The sequence below is a fragment of the Betta splendens genome, chromosome 5 (genome assembly GCF_900634795.4).
Source record: "Betta splendens chromosome 5, fBetSpl5.4, whole genome shotgun sequence".
Taxonomy (NCBI): Eukaryota; Metazoa; Chordata; class Actinopteri; order Anabantiformes; family Osphronemidae; genus Betta; species Betta splendens.
This window is the reverse complement of record NC_040885.2, coordinates 16,556,833-16,570,798: the sequence shown is the minus strand read 5'-3', so window position 1 is coordinate 16,570,798 and position 13,966 is coordinate 16,556,833. Positions and strand designations below refer to the sequence as shown.

Here is a 13,966-nt window from a genome sequence, read left to right as displayed (position 1 = left end):
AAAAGAGCAATTTAAAAGCAACATTTGCTAAAACAATCTGACCTGACCTGAAACTGAAATGACAAACACCAAGCACAGACTCTGTGGAGGAACTGAACGGCCGTGTGCTGAGCTCGTAGCAGGAACATCTGTGCAGAAGCCCATTCAGCTGGGTTAATGATGGGCGTGAATAATCACCGTGACCTCTGCTCCCTGGAGGAGGTTTCCTGAGGCACATCCTCAGTACAGCCCAGGTCTGAAGAAAGTGGCTCTGACGCTCAGACGCAGATCCAACAGACGAACATCACTTCCAGTTTAGGCCGGTGAGGAACCACTTCACATAGTAGGACATGATCCTGCTCTTTACATAAACTTTACACAAAGAAATATAGATTGGAAAACTACAGTATTACACAAAAAATGTATTTAATTAACACTGCGCATGTGTATTTTGTGAGGAGGAAACTTGTTGAGCAACACTGTTTGCTTTCTCAAACATTAAAGGACCTGCCCTTAACAGACACACACGTTTAACTAGGCTGCATGCACAGTTACACACACTGAGGACAAATAGACACACACACACACATACACTGTAGATCTAACCTCTAAGACAGAAAACGCACACAACGTTTAACCACCGGCGCCACACACGATGTAGGAGGACAGGAGAGCGGATGTGTTTCAGCTGATAGAACATCATGTCCATCACTGTGACTCTGAGGAGAATCTCCAACCTGCCGGGACGATCCGACAGGAAGGTGGAACTCAACTTCAGAGGTCAGTAACTCACGCTGAGCCTGTCCGGCTCAGCTCTCGTATCTTTGTGTGATTTTGGTTTGGCTTTTTCCTCATTCAGACCCACAGTGATGTTTTAGATAAGAGCTCTGAACCTTGTGTCAATCAAGTCACACAAAGCTCTAAGGGGAAAATAAACCCTTTACTTAAGTAAAGGTTCAGTACTAATAAATTGAAAGTGCTGATGTCATAGCAACAAAGTGTAACATTTACATTAAATAGATTTTGCCGCTCAAATTCACAGTTTCAATGAAAAATTTTAAATACTATTATAATGTTATAATCAGATGATGCATGTGTTAACCATAGTGTCATAGTGTTAAGTTTGTAATCCCGGTGTGTATCCTTCAGGTTTCACGCACAAAACCCGAGTTTTGCAGTGTGAGAACTTGGCCATTTTCAACGAGGTGAGTAAAACTGATGTTTTGAGTCAGTCTGAACAGACACCTGCACTTCCTCCTGTGTCCACTAGGGTCCGCTCTGGTTAAACTGTAAATGATTTGAGGTGAATAATGGAAAAAGGCAACTTTTACCTGAAGAACATGTGATGTTCAGCAACATCTGACGACTCTCGCGTCACCACAGTTTAATTAATTTAATGGAGCAGAATCACGTCAACTGTTGGTGTGTGTGTGTGTGTGTGTGTGTGCATTGAAGGAGCGGCTGGTTGTGTGTGTTCTGTAGGAGTGGTACCGCTTCCATTAAAATAGTTTCAGTCTGACAGCAGTGCGCTGCAGGTCGTGTAATGTGAAATCTCAGCTGGTCAGCGTCCTCAGAGCTGCTCGACCCGTCACCGGGTCACCGGTGACCTGAGGAACATGAATTATATTCATAGGTATTTTTACTTCTCAATAACAGTCATAACTCTGAGTGGAGGTGTCGCCATAGAAACAGTCATTAATAATGTAGTTACAGTGTCCTCTGTGCAGAGACTGAGTCAGACTGTTTGTTCTTCAGGTGTGACCAGAGTGCGTGTGTGTGTCTAACCCTCACACAGTGACCAAACCTTGTGAAGGCAGAAATATTTAATTGTTTATTTGTTATCAATTATTCTGGTGGTCAAAACATGAGGACGGTTCAGTTAACTGGACTGGCTGTTACTGTAGCTATGCTTGTAACTTACAGCAAACGTAAAGCACTTTAACTTGAATGTGTGTGTGTGTGTTTGTGTGTGCAGCATTTCCGCTGGCCTCACTATGGTAAAGTCATCAAAGATGAGGTTTTGTCCGTCAGCGTTTACAACTGCAGTAAAGTTTTCTCCAACAGGTAACAACTGTGACCACAGAACAACGCAAACATACAGACCTGTCAGTTGTGTCAGTCATTAAATGAGCATGTGTGTGTCCAGACTCCTCGGGAGGTTAGTGGTCAGTCTGCAGCATGTTGTTACTACGGGGAGGCTGTCGCTACGGGAGACGCTCACTGATGCCAACAACAGCCTCACTGATGTAAGTACACACACACACACACACACACACACACACACACACACACACACACACACAGACACAGGTCACTGATGTTGCTGGTGTCACTTCCTCCTCTCTCTGTACAGATCTACGTAGAGTTGGATATTCAGTACCACCCTGTGGAGGGAACAGCGGGGAGTTGGGAGGGACTCGACTTCCTGAGGGCTGAAGAAGACAATGAGTACGATCACACCCAGCTTCAGCCAGTCTAAATGGCCACTATCTCATTTTATTCAGTTTTCTTCCTTCTTCATCCTCAGATCAGCTCTGGTCATCAGGAACACAGGATTCGATGACCCAGAAAGGTGAGAGTTTCCTCCACTCTCATGTCTACACCCAGTCATGACCCGACTTCCAAAATCAAGGACTGCTCTGATCCCGAGACATTGTCTTTCATTCAGATGAAGCTGCAGATTTTCAGATCAGCACTTTAAATTCTTGAAGAAAGCAAGCACGTATTAGTCTTATTCATCTTATTCATGACGGACTCTCTCTCCTCTATCAGCCAGCCGACTATCTCTCGCCCGAATCAGATGGATCGAGAAGCTCGGCGTCTGGGGCGGAGCCTTGTCCGGACAGGGGACGGCGATGAAGACGACGACGACGATGATGATGATTTCGACGATGACATGATGGATATGGAGACTTTAAACATCATCCAAACTTCTCTGCTGAGGTCTGTTTAGCTGTGACTGACTGAATAACATGAGGGAGCAGCAAAATCAACAAATCGACTATTTTAACATTTGTGTGTGTGCAGTCGCTGCAGGCCCGTCTTCAGAAGTGCTGTTGCAGGGATGCCAAAAGTCCAGAGTTTCCAGGTGAGTTTGTCTGAGTGACGTGAGTAGGAAGTAGAACAGGACACCCGTCTCAACTGTCCTTTTCCACCAATGGGAGGTGGAAATGGTATTTTCTCCCATTTTGCATCTACATGCCCCAAACTCAAACAGGCACATTTAGTGATTTGAGTTGTGCGTGTGTGCAGGTGATTGTGAACATCCTGGAGGCTCAGAAGCTGGTAGGCGTAAACATTAACCCCGCGGTTTTCATCAGAGTTGGCGACCAGAAGAAACACACGGCGACTCAGAAATCCACCAACTGTCCCTACTACAACGAGGTACAGGGGAGTGGACTCAGTGGAAGCCAGTGCGTTACAGCAGGAGTCAATAGTGCTCATTGTCTGCTCTCATCTTTCAGAACTTCCAGTTTGAGTTCCAGGAAGCTCCACAGATCCTGTATGATAAAGTTATAGAGATAAAGGTCAGTTCTGCTGTCATTTCCCCTGTATTTCCACTGCTGTTACCATGGTGACAGACCCGGGTACACCTGCGATGTCGCTTGCTCTCAGGTGGTGCACAGGCGGACGCTGGCCTTCCTGATGACCCACATTGGGAGCTTTAAGATTGACATCTCCACTGTGTACAACCAGCCAGGTACCAGCACCGCTCACGCCGCAGCGGCCACATTCACACTCCGGTACTTACCGTGGGTTTCTCTAGACCACCGCTTCTACCAGAAGTGGGCCCCGCTCACCGACCCGGCGGACACCAGGTCAGGGATCAAAGGTTACGTCAAGGCCAGCCTCAGTGTGATGATGAAGGGAGACGCTCTGAGCATGCCCAGTCTGGCCGCCAGCTCCTCGGCGGGAGCCAGTGACGACATTGAAAAGTCAGCCATACTGTGAAGTTATTAGGAAAAAGCCACTGCACAGAAAAAAATGGGCTAAATCATAAAGGATCATAGTTCATGATTTGAGCTGAGTTCTGTTTTACTGTGGCAGGAACCTGCTGCTTCCTCGTGGAATGGCCCCTGAGCGGCCATGGGCTCGCTTCCGTGTACGAATTTACAGGGCAGAGGGTCTGCCCACCATGGACTCAGGACTAATGGCCAAGATGTCAAAGGTCACTGACCGGACGATCTTCATTGACCCCTATGTTCAAGTGACCTTCGCTGGTCAACAGGTACATGACATTAAGATTAACATTGTTAAATAGCAACTCAGCTTTAAACGCTGGTGAAGTCAAACCTTTTGTAGGGTTTTCTGATAGCAGTGCGTGTGTGTGTGTGCGTGTGTGTGTGTATGTGTGTGTGCGTGTGTGTGCGTGCATGTGTGCGTGCATGTGTGCGTGCATTTGTGTGTGTGTATGTGTGTGTGCGTGTGTGTGTGTGCGTGCATGTGTGCGTGCATGTGTGCGTGCATTTGTGCGTGCGTGTGTGTGCGTGTGTGTGTCTGTGTGTGTGCGTGCATGTGTGCGTGCATGTGTGCGTGCATTTGTGCGTGTGTGTGTGTGTGTGTGTGTGCGCGCCCGTGCAGGGGGAGACGTCAGTCGCCAGCGCCACCAACTGTCCCGTCTGGAACGAGGAAATCTCCTTCATCGAGCAGTTTCCTCCTCTGGCTCAACGGATCAGAGTCCAGGTTCTGGACGATGCTAAAATGGGAGACATTGCTCTGGCCACGCACTTCCTGGACCTGCAGCAGATTTCGGACCCCACCAGGAACGGTACAACAGGCAGTTCTAATATGCTCAGTGAAACAACATGCAGTTATCATTTAATGATAACTGCATGTTGTGGTCAGATCTCTCTGTGACTCCAGCAGAAATCATCTGTTTTCTGCTGCAGGCTTTAACCCAACATTTGGCCCTGGCTGGATCAACCTGTACGGGTCGCCCCAGAACTCCACCCTTGGAGATGTCCACCAGGTAATTCAAAGCAGCATGCGGGATAGTCTTCTCTGGACTGAGCCACGATGAAACAGTTAACCAGTAACCTCTTCCAGGCTTTGAATCAAGGTCTGGGTGAAGGGATATTTTATCGTGGGCGCGTCCTCCTCGGCCTCTCTGTGGAGGTGTATTCTTCCTCTGCTGTTGCTGGAGAGGCAGGCTCCGCCGCCTTGGGGAAGGTATGAGGTAGTCTTCCAGTCTGGGGAGTGTGGTCATTCATCAGCAGCTCTTTCACATAGTGTGTCATCCTTTGTTTCCTCCACAGATGAAAGGAGCATTGGGCAAGCTGGGACTGAAGAGGAAGAAGAGCAGCAAGCCGAAGGATAAGGAAGGTGAGACTGAGAAACCTGACTGATTCATTAGCCTCCTACCAGAAGCATGACGTAATCTGGGATGCAGCCTTCTCCTCCTGTTCCAAATCTGTCCTCATGTCTTTGTACTTAATAAAATCATTTTGTCATTTGTCGTCGAAGCGTCGCATGGTGGCAGCAGAGCCGATGATGATTCAGGTGATGCCGGAGCTGAAGTCCCGGAGGCTGTGACAGTGGAGGTGGAGGAGGTCCATCCACTCCCAGACGTCAGTGACGTTTAGAGCCATTTTATTCATTTTAAATGCTTTTTAAAATTGATTTTCTTGTGTCCACCATAACCTTTTTTTAAAATTAACTGAATCGAATGTATGTTTGCACATATCTTCAGGGCTTCCTGGGAGAGAGGGATGAGTTTCTGCTGTTTGCGTCTTTGTTTGAAGTTACTATGATGGACCCGTCCGTTGGAATCAGACCAGTGACCTTCGAACTCTCTATAGGTACACGCATTTTATGGCTTAGACACCCTGTAGCTGGTCCTGCTTTAATGTAACAACTCTGAAGGTGTAAGTGATGTCACGTTTGGGTTAGAGATGGGGAATCTGGAGCTTAATCATCAGTTCCATTTTGTTTCCTCATGGAAGGGAATTATGGGAAGGCAGTGCATATTGGGAGACCCAAGAAGAGCCAGACCAAAGAGGAGCTTAGGAGAAGCAGGGACGAGCTGAGGAGGAGCAGGGAAGATCTGACTGAGGAGCTGCAGGGTTTGCTGGAGTCGGAGGATGAGCTGGACAGAGAGGACGTGCTCAATCCTGAACCCGAGAACAGATCTGTGTCTGCAGCTATGAGGCCCCGGCCCACTGAATATGACAGGTGCACTGCTGTGTGTTGAAACGTACCAGCTGATGGGGACACGACGTCATCTCTCCGGCTCTGTCTGCCCTCAGGTCGTACCAGTGTGTTCACCTGCAGGCGCCGTCCGTGAAGCACAAACCGTGTCTGTACGTCTGGAGCCAGTTCGAAGACCACAGCTTCCGTCTCTGTCAGGCGAACTGGCTGAACAAGATGGCCGACAGGCTGGTGAGCATCTGTAATTGTGCTCGTCTGCATTATTTACATACGTGCACTGATCCTCTGCTATGTCCCTCAGGAGCTTGGTCTCGATGAGGTGGAGCGTCTCTTGAGGAGGCCGAGGAGTAATGCAAAGGAGCGTTTTGTGGAGGTGCTGCTGGAGCTGGTGGCCTCCTGCAAGTCAGTGTCCTCCTTCTCAAAATGTAAAAGATACAACGTTTTTTGGCATAATTCCGTTCACTCCCTCTTATTGGTGGTCTCTGTGCAGACAGTTCAGTGCTTTCTCGGACAGACGGTCTCAGTCTCGGCCCAACACCCTGGACAAATGCAGGAAAAACTACATCAAGAAGCATCTGGTGAGTGTGAGCTCACCCGTCTCCCACTGCCCGACGCCCCTCCTCATGTCTGACCTCATGTGTGGTGTCTCCAGATCATGGTGGCCAGACAGGCGGTGAGGGCCAGGCGGAGGTTCACCAGGCGCACGTCCAAGCAGAGACTGGCGGACGGCAGGAAGATCCTGAAGAAGCTCCGCCTGCTGGCGAAGGAGGTCAGAGGTCATGGAGGTCACCACAAAGGCATTGAAGCTTGTAGAATGTGAGTGTGGCGGATGTCTGACACGTTGTCCCCTCATGGCACCCTCTCCAGCCCCAGACTACCATCCCAGATGTGTTTCTATGGTTACTGAGTGGAAGCAAGCGACTGGCATATGTCAGGATCCCCGCATACTCCATCTTTTTCTCACTGGTAGAAGAGCAGAGGGGTCGCGACTGTGGCCGCCTTACCACCCTCTACATGAAGGTCCACAAGCCGTTCACTGTCTGAAGACTCAGCTCATTAAGTTTGATCTCTACCATCATGTCCTTGTCGCTCTGTCTGTCCATTTAGTCTCCTGGAGGTTCAGCAAGTGAGATCTTTGTAAAGCTGGAGGTCTACCTGTGGCTCGGTCTGGGCAAGTACAGCAAAGAAGCCATTAACTGCTTACCGGAGGACTTCATGCCGGTCTATGAGGAGGAGGAGGAAGAGCAAAGGAGGCTGGTCCCCGCCGGGAGGATGAAGCTTCCTGTCAGTCTGTCCTGCCAGGGTGAGTCCTGAGTAAACACACAGCACTCATTTTAATTGACACGACAACCGTGAAGCTTTAGGCGTCAGATGAGGATTGAGATGAGCTTCTCTGACCTCTGCAGACAGCAGATACTTCCAGCTACGATGTCACCTGTACCAGGGGCGTGGCCTGTTGGCTGCCGATGACGACGGCCTGTCAGATCCCTTTGCCAAGGTCATCTTCTCCACACAGTGTCAGGTCACCAAGGTGATTACACGTTCCTGTTTGGTACATTGATTACAAATGATGACCATTAAAGTGAATTTAAGTCATGCGTCGTGTGTGTGTGTGTGTGTGTGTGTGTGTGTGTGTGTGTGTGTGTGTGTGTGTGTGTGTGTGTGTGTGTGTGTGTGTGTGTGTGTGTGTGTGTGTGTGTGTGTGTGTGTGTTTGTCTAGGTGGTGCCTGACACGCTGTCTCCAGCCTGGTGTCAGTGTCTCCTCTTCGACACCGTCCTGTTGGAGGGATCCAGAGAGGAGCTCCAACGGGATCCGCCTCTCATCATCATCAATATCTTCGACTATGACTCAGTGGTAACGCTCATGCTTTTCTTCTTCTCTTCCACCTTCAGTAGTGATTCAGTAGGGGATCTCCTTAATGGTGTGTGTGGTGTGTGTGTGTGCATGCGTGCATGCGCGTGTGTGTGTGTGTGTGCGCGCGTGCGTGCGTGTGTGCTTGCGTGTGTGTGTGTGCTTGCGTGTGTGTGTGTGTGCGTGCGTGCGTGCATGTGTGTGTGTGCAGGGCAGTCCGAAGCCTCTAGGTCGAGCGTTTGCTGAACCAGAGATTAAACCCGTGGAGCAGTTCTACCAGAAGCCCCAGCTGCGCTTCTTTGACATCAGCATGGGCAGGGCCCCTGCTGGGGAGCTGCTGGCCGCCTTCGAGCTCATTGAACTGGACTACTCCAGGTTTGGAGAGGTGACACCTGCCAGTTAATTCATCAGTCAATGCCTGCTGTGATGTGATGGATAAAATAGCTCATACCCATGAAGTGAACTTGGACATTCCTGATCCCTGCAGCCGCGTCTTCCCTTGAGTGTGGAACCTCAGGAGCTGATGCATGAGGAAGAGCAGACGACCTTCATCATTCCAGAGGGAGTCCGTCCTGTTCTCAAGACCTTCAGGATAGAGGTCGCACAGTCTCTCCGCTGACACAGAAGACTTTGGGCCAGTGTATGATAACCTACACTTCTGTGTGTGAACGTTGCTCAGGTCCTGTTCTGGGGTCTGCGGGACCTGAAGCGGGTCCAGCTGTTTGAGGTGGAGCGGCCCAAGGTGAAGGTGGAGTGTGCCGGACGACAGCTGGAGTCTGAAGAGATCGAGAGCTACAAGGCTCACGCCAACTTCAAAGAAGTGGCCCGCTACATCGACGTGGTGGGTTTGTCTTGGTGGTTGCAGATGTCGGCAGAACAGAACCAGTCGGCCGGCGTTCGCTCATCTGGAGGTCGTCTCCTTCTTTCTGCGTGTGCTGTACTCAGGAGCTGCCGGAGCAGGCCTACCTCCACCCGCCCCTGACGCTGTTCGTGGTGGAGCAGCGAGCGTTCGGGCGCCTCGCTCTGGTTGGGTCTCACACGGTCCAGAGCCTAATGGATTACACCTCACGAGACCAGGGAGCGGAGCAGGAGGAAGACGAGGACGCGCCTAAACTGAAAGGTAAGAGCTTTCGGAGACATGGTGGATGTAGTGTGTGGTACTTCCATTCACTGAGCACCTTCCAGCAGTCAGGCTTCCTTTGGCACATGAATTGACTGTATCTGAGACTGAATCTGCCTTTTGGAAAGTTCAAATCTGTTTTTTCTCTGACACCGTTCCCCTGTCTGTTTCTTCAGTGAAGCGTAAATCTGTGAACGTCAACGCTCTGATGTCAGTAAGCGGCATGGGACTGAGCGGCCTGCCAGTCAAACAGTCCAAGATTCAATCCATCAACCCCTTGAAGCTGGTTAATGTGTGTAGATTTCTCACCTCTCCTAAAAATATTAGTATTAGTATTAATATTAGTTAGTTAGTTATGAGTTAAAAGTTTCAACCACTTATAACTAATCATTTTTACATTTTAATCATTTTTAGGCTCCTCTGAACAAGCTTAAGCCAAAGAAGGAGGAGCTGGAGGAGGAGCTTCCGGAGAAGGAGGAGTTGGACTGGTGGTCCAAATACTACGCTTCACTGGAGGAGCTGGAGAAACAGGTGAGACGTGATTTGCCCGCTGTCATAGCGATGCCACTATACTATTCTATTTGAGGGTCCTAAACGTGTGACCGAGGTGTTGACTGTCTGCAGGCTGCTGAGGAGGAGGAAATGGAGGAGCAAGCAGAGACAGGTACACTGTCACTCCGACACGGCATCAGTAGATAAGAGGGTCCTGGAAAATGCAGCGTCAGCAGGATTTGCTGGTGGTGACATTAGTTTCCTTGTTTTGCTCAGATGGTGCCAATCTCACTATGGCGAACATCGAGGAGGAGGAGGAGGAGTTGGTGGTGGAGATGGAGCCGCCGAAACGCAAGAAGATCGCAACGCTGAAGGTGTGAGGCCACTGTGATTGGTAGACTTTTAGTCAGTTCAGACCACATCAGGAGCAATAGAAACACACCAGGCGAGACATTTAATGGGACCCAGACTCAACTCTGACCTGAAGGGTCAAATCCACCAGCTTCCCCAGATAAACCTGATCAGACTGAACAGTTGCTTGTGTTTTCAGCTGTATACGGGGGATCTGGAGTCAGAGTTCAGTCAGTTCCAGGACTGGCTCCACATCTTTCCTCTGTACAAGGGCAGATCCAGCCCTGATGACGAGGAGGAGGATGAGGAGGAGAGGCTGATGGGAAAGTACAAGGTACCGTAGATGGAAAGCTGTGCGTCTGTTCGTCTGTCTGTTCATTTCTGTTCATTATGCCGAAATTTCTTTCTTCAGGGCTCCTTTCTAGTTTATCCCATCGATTCAGGAGATGAAGAAGATCCCACGTGCCAGATCACAAATGGAATCCCTAAAAACTCACCCATCAAAGTCTTGGTCCGAGTCTACATCGTCAAGGTGCCTGTCTGCATCGTCCTTAAACTGTGAAGATGCGGTTGAGAGTTTAAACAGAGCCTTTGTCGTTGGGTAGCCGACGGAGAAACGGTGGATTCATTTTGGCCTGGACCCAGTTGACTGTGTCTGTTGGTGTCCTGCAGGCCTCCAGCCTGGCCCCCACAGATCCAAACGGTAAAGCAGATCCGTACCTGGTTGTCCGCGTTGGACAGCAGAGTCTAGACACCAAAGACCGATACATCCCCAAACAGCTCAACCCTACGTTTGGAGAGTCAGTCCACGTCCTCACTCCCTGTCTTTCGTTTCTGACGACCCGGTGGACTGAGTCTCTGCGTCTCACTCTCCGTGTCTTGCAGGGTGTTTGAACTGACAGTGTCTTTCCCGCTGGAGACAGAACTGGTCATCACGGTCATGGACCACGATCTTGTGGGAGTCGATGATGTCATCGGCGATACGCGAGTCGACCTGGAGAACCGCTTCTACAGTCGTCACAGAGCCTCCTGTGGTTTGGCTCTTCAATACGACACGTCAGTATCGTGGGCTGTGGCTGTGTTGGAGGCACTTCTTCTTAACAACTTAACGTATCCATCTCACTCCCCAGTGACGGCTACAACAAGTGGCGCGATGCGAAGAAGCCGTCCGCCATCTTAGCAGAGCTCTGCAGGAAGAACGGCATCTCGTCCCCAGAGTACAGAACGTCTGAGGTCAAGGTGCTCAACCGGATCTTCAAGATCCCTCCGGAGGCCGTGCCAGAAGGTGGGACCGGCACACGCGGACCTGTTCCTGCTGCTCCTCACCGCCGCTAAAGCTGGTGCTTTCCACAGGTCTGCTGAAAAAGAACCAGCGAACTCCTGAGGAGGAGGACGAGATGGAGGAACACGCGGCGCTCAACGTGCTGCAGCGCTGGCAGGAGATGAAGGAGTTCCTGCCTGGGGCCCTTCCTCTGGTCTCAGAACACGTGGAGATCCGGTCCCTGTGGAACCCGGACAAACCGGGTCTACCACAGGTACAGACAGTCCCAGCATCAGTCAGCAGGTTCATGTAGTGGCTTTACTAATGTCCCTGTTTGTGCTGCAGGGTTACCTTTACATGTGGGTGGACATGTTTCCCACCGACGTCCCGCCTCCGCCCCCTGTGAACATAAAGCCTCGCTCACCGGAACAGTAGGTCCACAAACGAGTGCAGCAGGTTAGAAATCCTTTGCGTATCGATGTGACTCTGTTTATTCCCCACGGCGACAGATACGAGCTGCGTGTGATCGTCTGGAACACGGATGATGTGTTTCTAGGCGACGTCAACCCGTTCACAGGCATCCCGTCGTCCGACATCTATGTGAAAGGGTTAGTTGAGTAGATTCTGTTCATTCAATGGTTGATAGGTCGCACTCTCACCCATGTCTCCTGCTTTGTTCATGCTTCTGTTGTGTTGTGCAGCTGGATCAAGGGACTGGAGGGAGACAAACAGGAGACCGACGTCCACTTCAACTCTCTGACTGGAGAAGGAAACTTCAACTGGAGATTTATTTTCCGCTTCGACTACCTCCCTACTGAGGTAAAAACACCCCCACACTGACTCCTGCTGATCGTACTGATCAATTGACCTGCATTTAGTTTTGATGTTTGAACCTCTACATGAGGAATGTTTAGCGTAGATCAGAGGTCAAACACCCAAAATCCTGGGTTGGTGCTTTGACTTCCCGGTTCCTTCAATTCCTGGTCTTTCCAAGGACAAATGTTAATATTTATTTGTTTATTTATTTATAGTGAATTCAATAAATATCTTGATTCCTTTAGAAGGTAGTAGCTCCTATACTCTCCTCTGGCACCATCTTCCTGGTGTCTGTGATGAAAGCTCTTCCTCTCCTGTAGAAAGAGGTGGTGTATCAGAAGAAGGAGTCCATTTTCTCTCTGGAGAAGTCAGAGTTTCGGCAGCCGGCTGTTCTGACGCTGCAGGTCTGGGACTACGACCGCATCGGTGCCAACGACTTCCTGGGTGCGACAGAGTCAGACTCAGTCATTGTTGAAAGATACAGAATTTGATCCAGAGAGTCTTGTTAACGGGTCCTTTCCTTCTCCCCCTCAGGCTCCATCGAGCTGCGTCTCAGCGACATGGTTCGCGCGGCCAAGTCCTCCAGTAAGTGTACGGTTGAAATGGCGAAGGACCGCGCCGGACCTCGATTCTCCATATTTCGCGCCAAAAAGATGAAGGGCTGGTGGCCGCTGGTCCGCCAGAAGACGGCCCAGGACTTTGAGCGGGAGGAGAAGGAAAAGGAGGAGGCCAGGAAAAAGGGGAAGAAGAAGAAGAAGAAGAAGAGCAAGGACAATAGAAGCAAGATGAAACTGGAGGACATCCAGTACACCGACAGCAGCGGAAATACATTCATGCTAATGGTAGCAACCCAAAACTCTACAGTACTAAAACTATTAATATATATATGTATATATGCGTAGAATTACCTATCTAAATAATGTGTGTGTGTTTTCAGGGGAAGGTGGAGGCCGAGCTCCAGCTGGTGGAGTTGGAGCAGGCGGAGGCCAACCCCGTGGGCCGGGCCCGCAAGGAGCCAGAACCCCTGGACAAACCAAAGTATAACAAACACATAATGCATGTCTTTGCTGTTTTACTATAGGGACAGAGATGCTGACTATTTGGAATTGGAATTGAAACTATGGAATTTAAGAAAAAATAGTTTGAAAAAAAAAGTTTGAAAATCAGCTGTGAATTATATGAATTCTGATCATTTTTTTGTGTTCCCTCCAGTCGTCCCACAACAAGCTTTACCTGGTTCGTCAACCCCATGAAGACCTTCATCTTCCTCATCTGGAAAAATTACAAAAAGTACATCATCACTCTGGTCATCCTCGCCATCCTCACGCTCTTCCTCGTCCTCATCCTCTACACGATGCCGCAACAAATTTCTGCCCTCATCGTCAATGGATGATGAGTGTTAGGGTTCTGACCAATAACTCACAATAGACTGAAACTATGTTTACACCTTTTTATTGTAGACTTATAACATATATTAGACAGTATATTTTTCCTACGCTATTGTTAAAAATAATTTACTGTTAAATAGTTTTATATAAATAAGCAGATTCATAAATTTTAACTTTTAAAATGAACCTTTTTTAGTTAATTTTTCAATTCTATTTTCCATTCGTTGCTATTTTAATCAACACATACAAAAGGTTTAATAAATATCAGAGACCTGCAATAAAGTGTTGCTGCTGTAATGACTCACTATTAAAGATCAAGTTTAATGATGACACGTTACATATGACACTGTGCTTTTCGGGTCAGTTGGGTGAAGCTGTTTAGGGACGCATGACAAAGTCCACTTTAATTAATAAGCAAATTTTCAACAGTTGCAGCAAAACAACAAGAAAAAAAAATGTACCAAACTCCTGAGAAAATGGAGGATCTAAATGATTAAAACAGAAAAATAACTAAAGGTGCTTCAGATTTCTAGTGGACACTAAATTAGGACCTATGATAT

General features: G+C 48.9%; 1 protein-coding gene across 1 annotated transcript; it reads left to right on the top strand.

Moving 5' to 3' along the window:
• The first annotated feature begins 42 nt into the window (after positions 1-42).
• Positions 43-13,721, top strand: fer1l4 (fer-1 like family member 4). Its single transcript, XM_029150274.3, has 49 exons — positions 43-759; positions 1,129-1,184; positions 1,955-2,043; positions 2,126-2,225; positions 2,333-2,427; positions 2,507-2,551; positions 2,752-2,922; positions 3,007-3,067; positions 3,232-3,363; positions 3,444-3,506; positions 3,595-3,679; positions 3,746-3,914; positions 4,027-4,207; positions 4,561-4,747; positions 4,869-4,948; positions 5,026-5,148; positions 5,235-5,301; positions 5,443-5,546; positions 5,669-5,777; positions 5,922-6,150; positions 6,225-6,357; positions 6,428-6,528; positions 6,617-6,704; positions 6,779-6,895; positions 6,994-7,146; positions 7,234-7,429; positions 7,533-7,657; positions 7,847-7,981; positions 8,190-8,363; positions 8,466-8,576; positions 8,658-8,819; positions 8,924-9,098; positions 9,275-9,390; positions 9,513-9,629; positions 9,723-9,762; positions 9,867-9,964; positions 10,141-10,275; positions 10,354-10,473; positions 10,614-10,741; positions 10,827-10,997; positions 11,072-11,226; positions 11,295-11,476; positions 11,548-11,633; positions 11,712-11,810; positions 11,904-12,021; positions 12,339-12,462; positions 12,553-12,860; positions 12,956-13,056; positions 13,231-13,721. The coding sequence occupies exons 1-49, from the start codon at positions 681-683 to the stop codon at positions 13,409-13,411; spliced, it is 6,174 nt and encodes a 2,057-aa protein (XP_029006107.1). The 5' UTR covers positions 43-680; the 3' UTR covers positions 13,412-13,721.
• Positions 13,722-13,966: the final 245 nt, after the last annotated feature.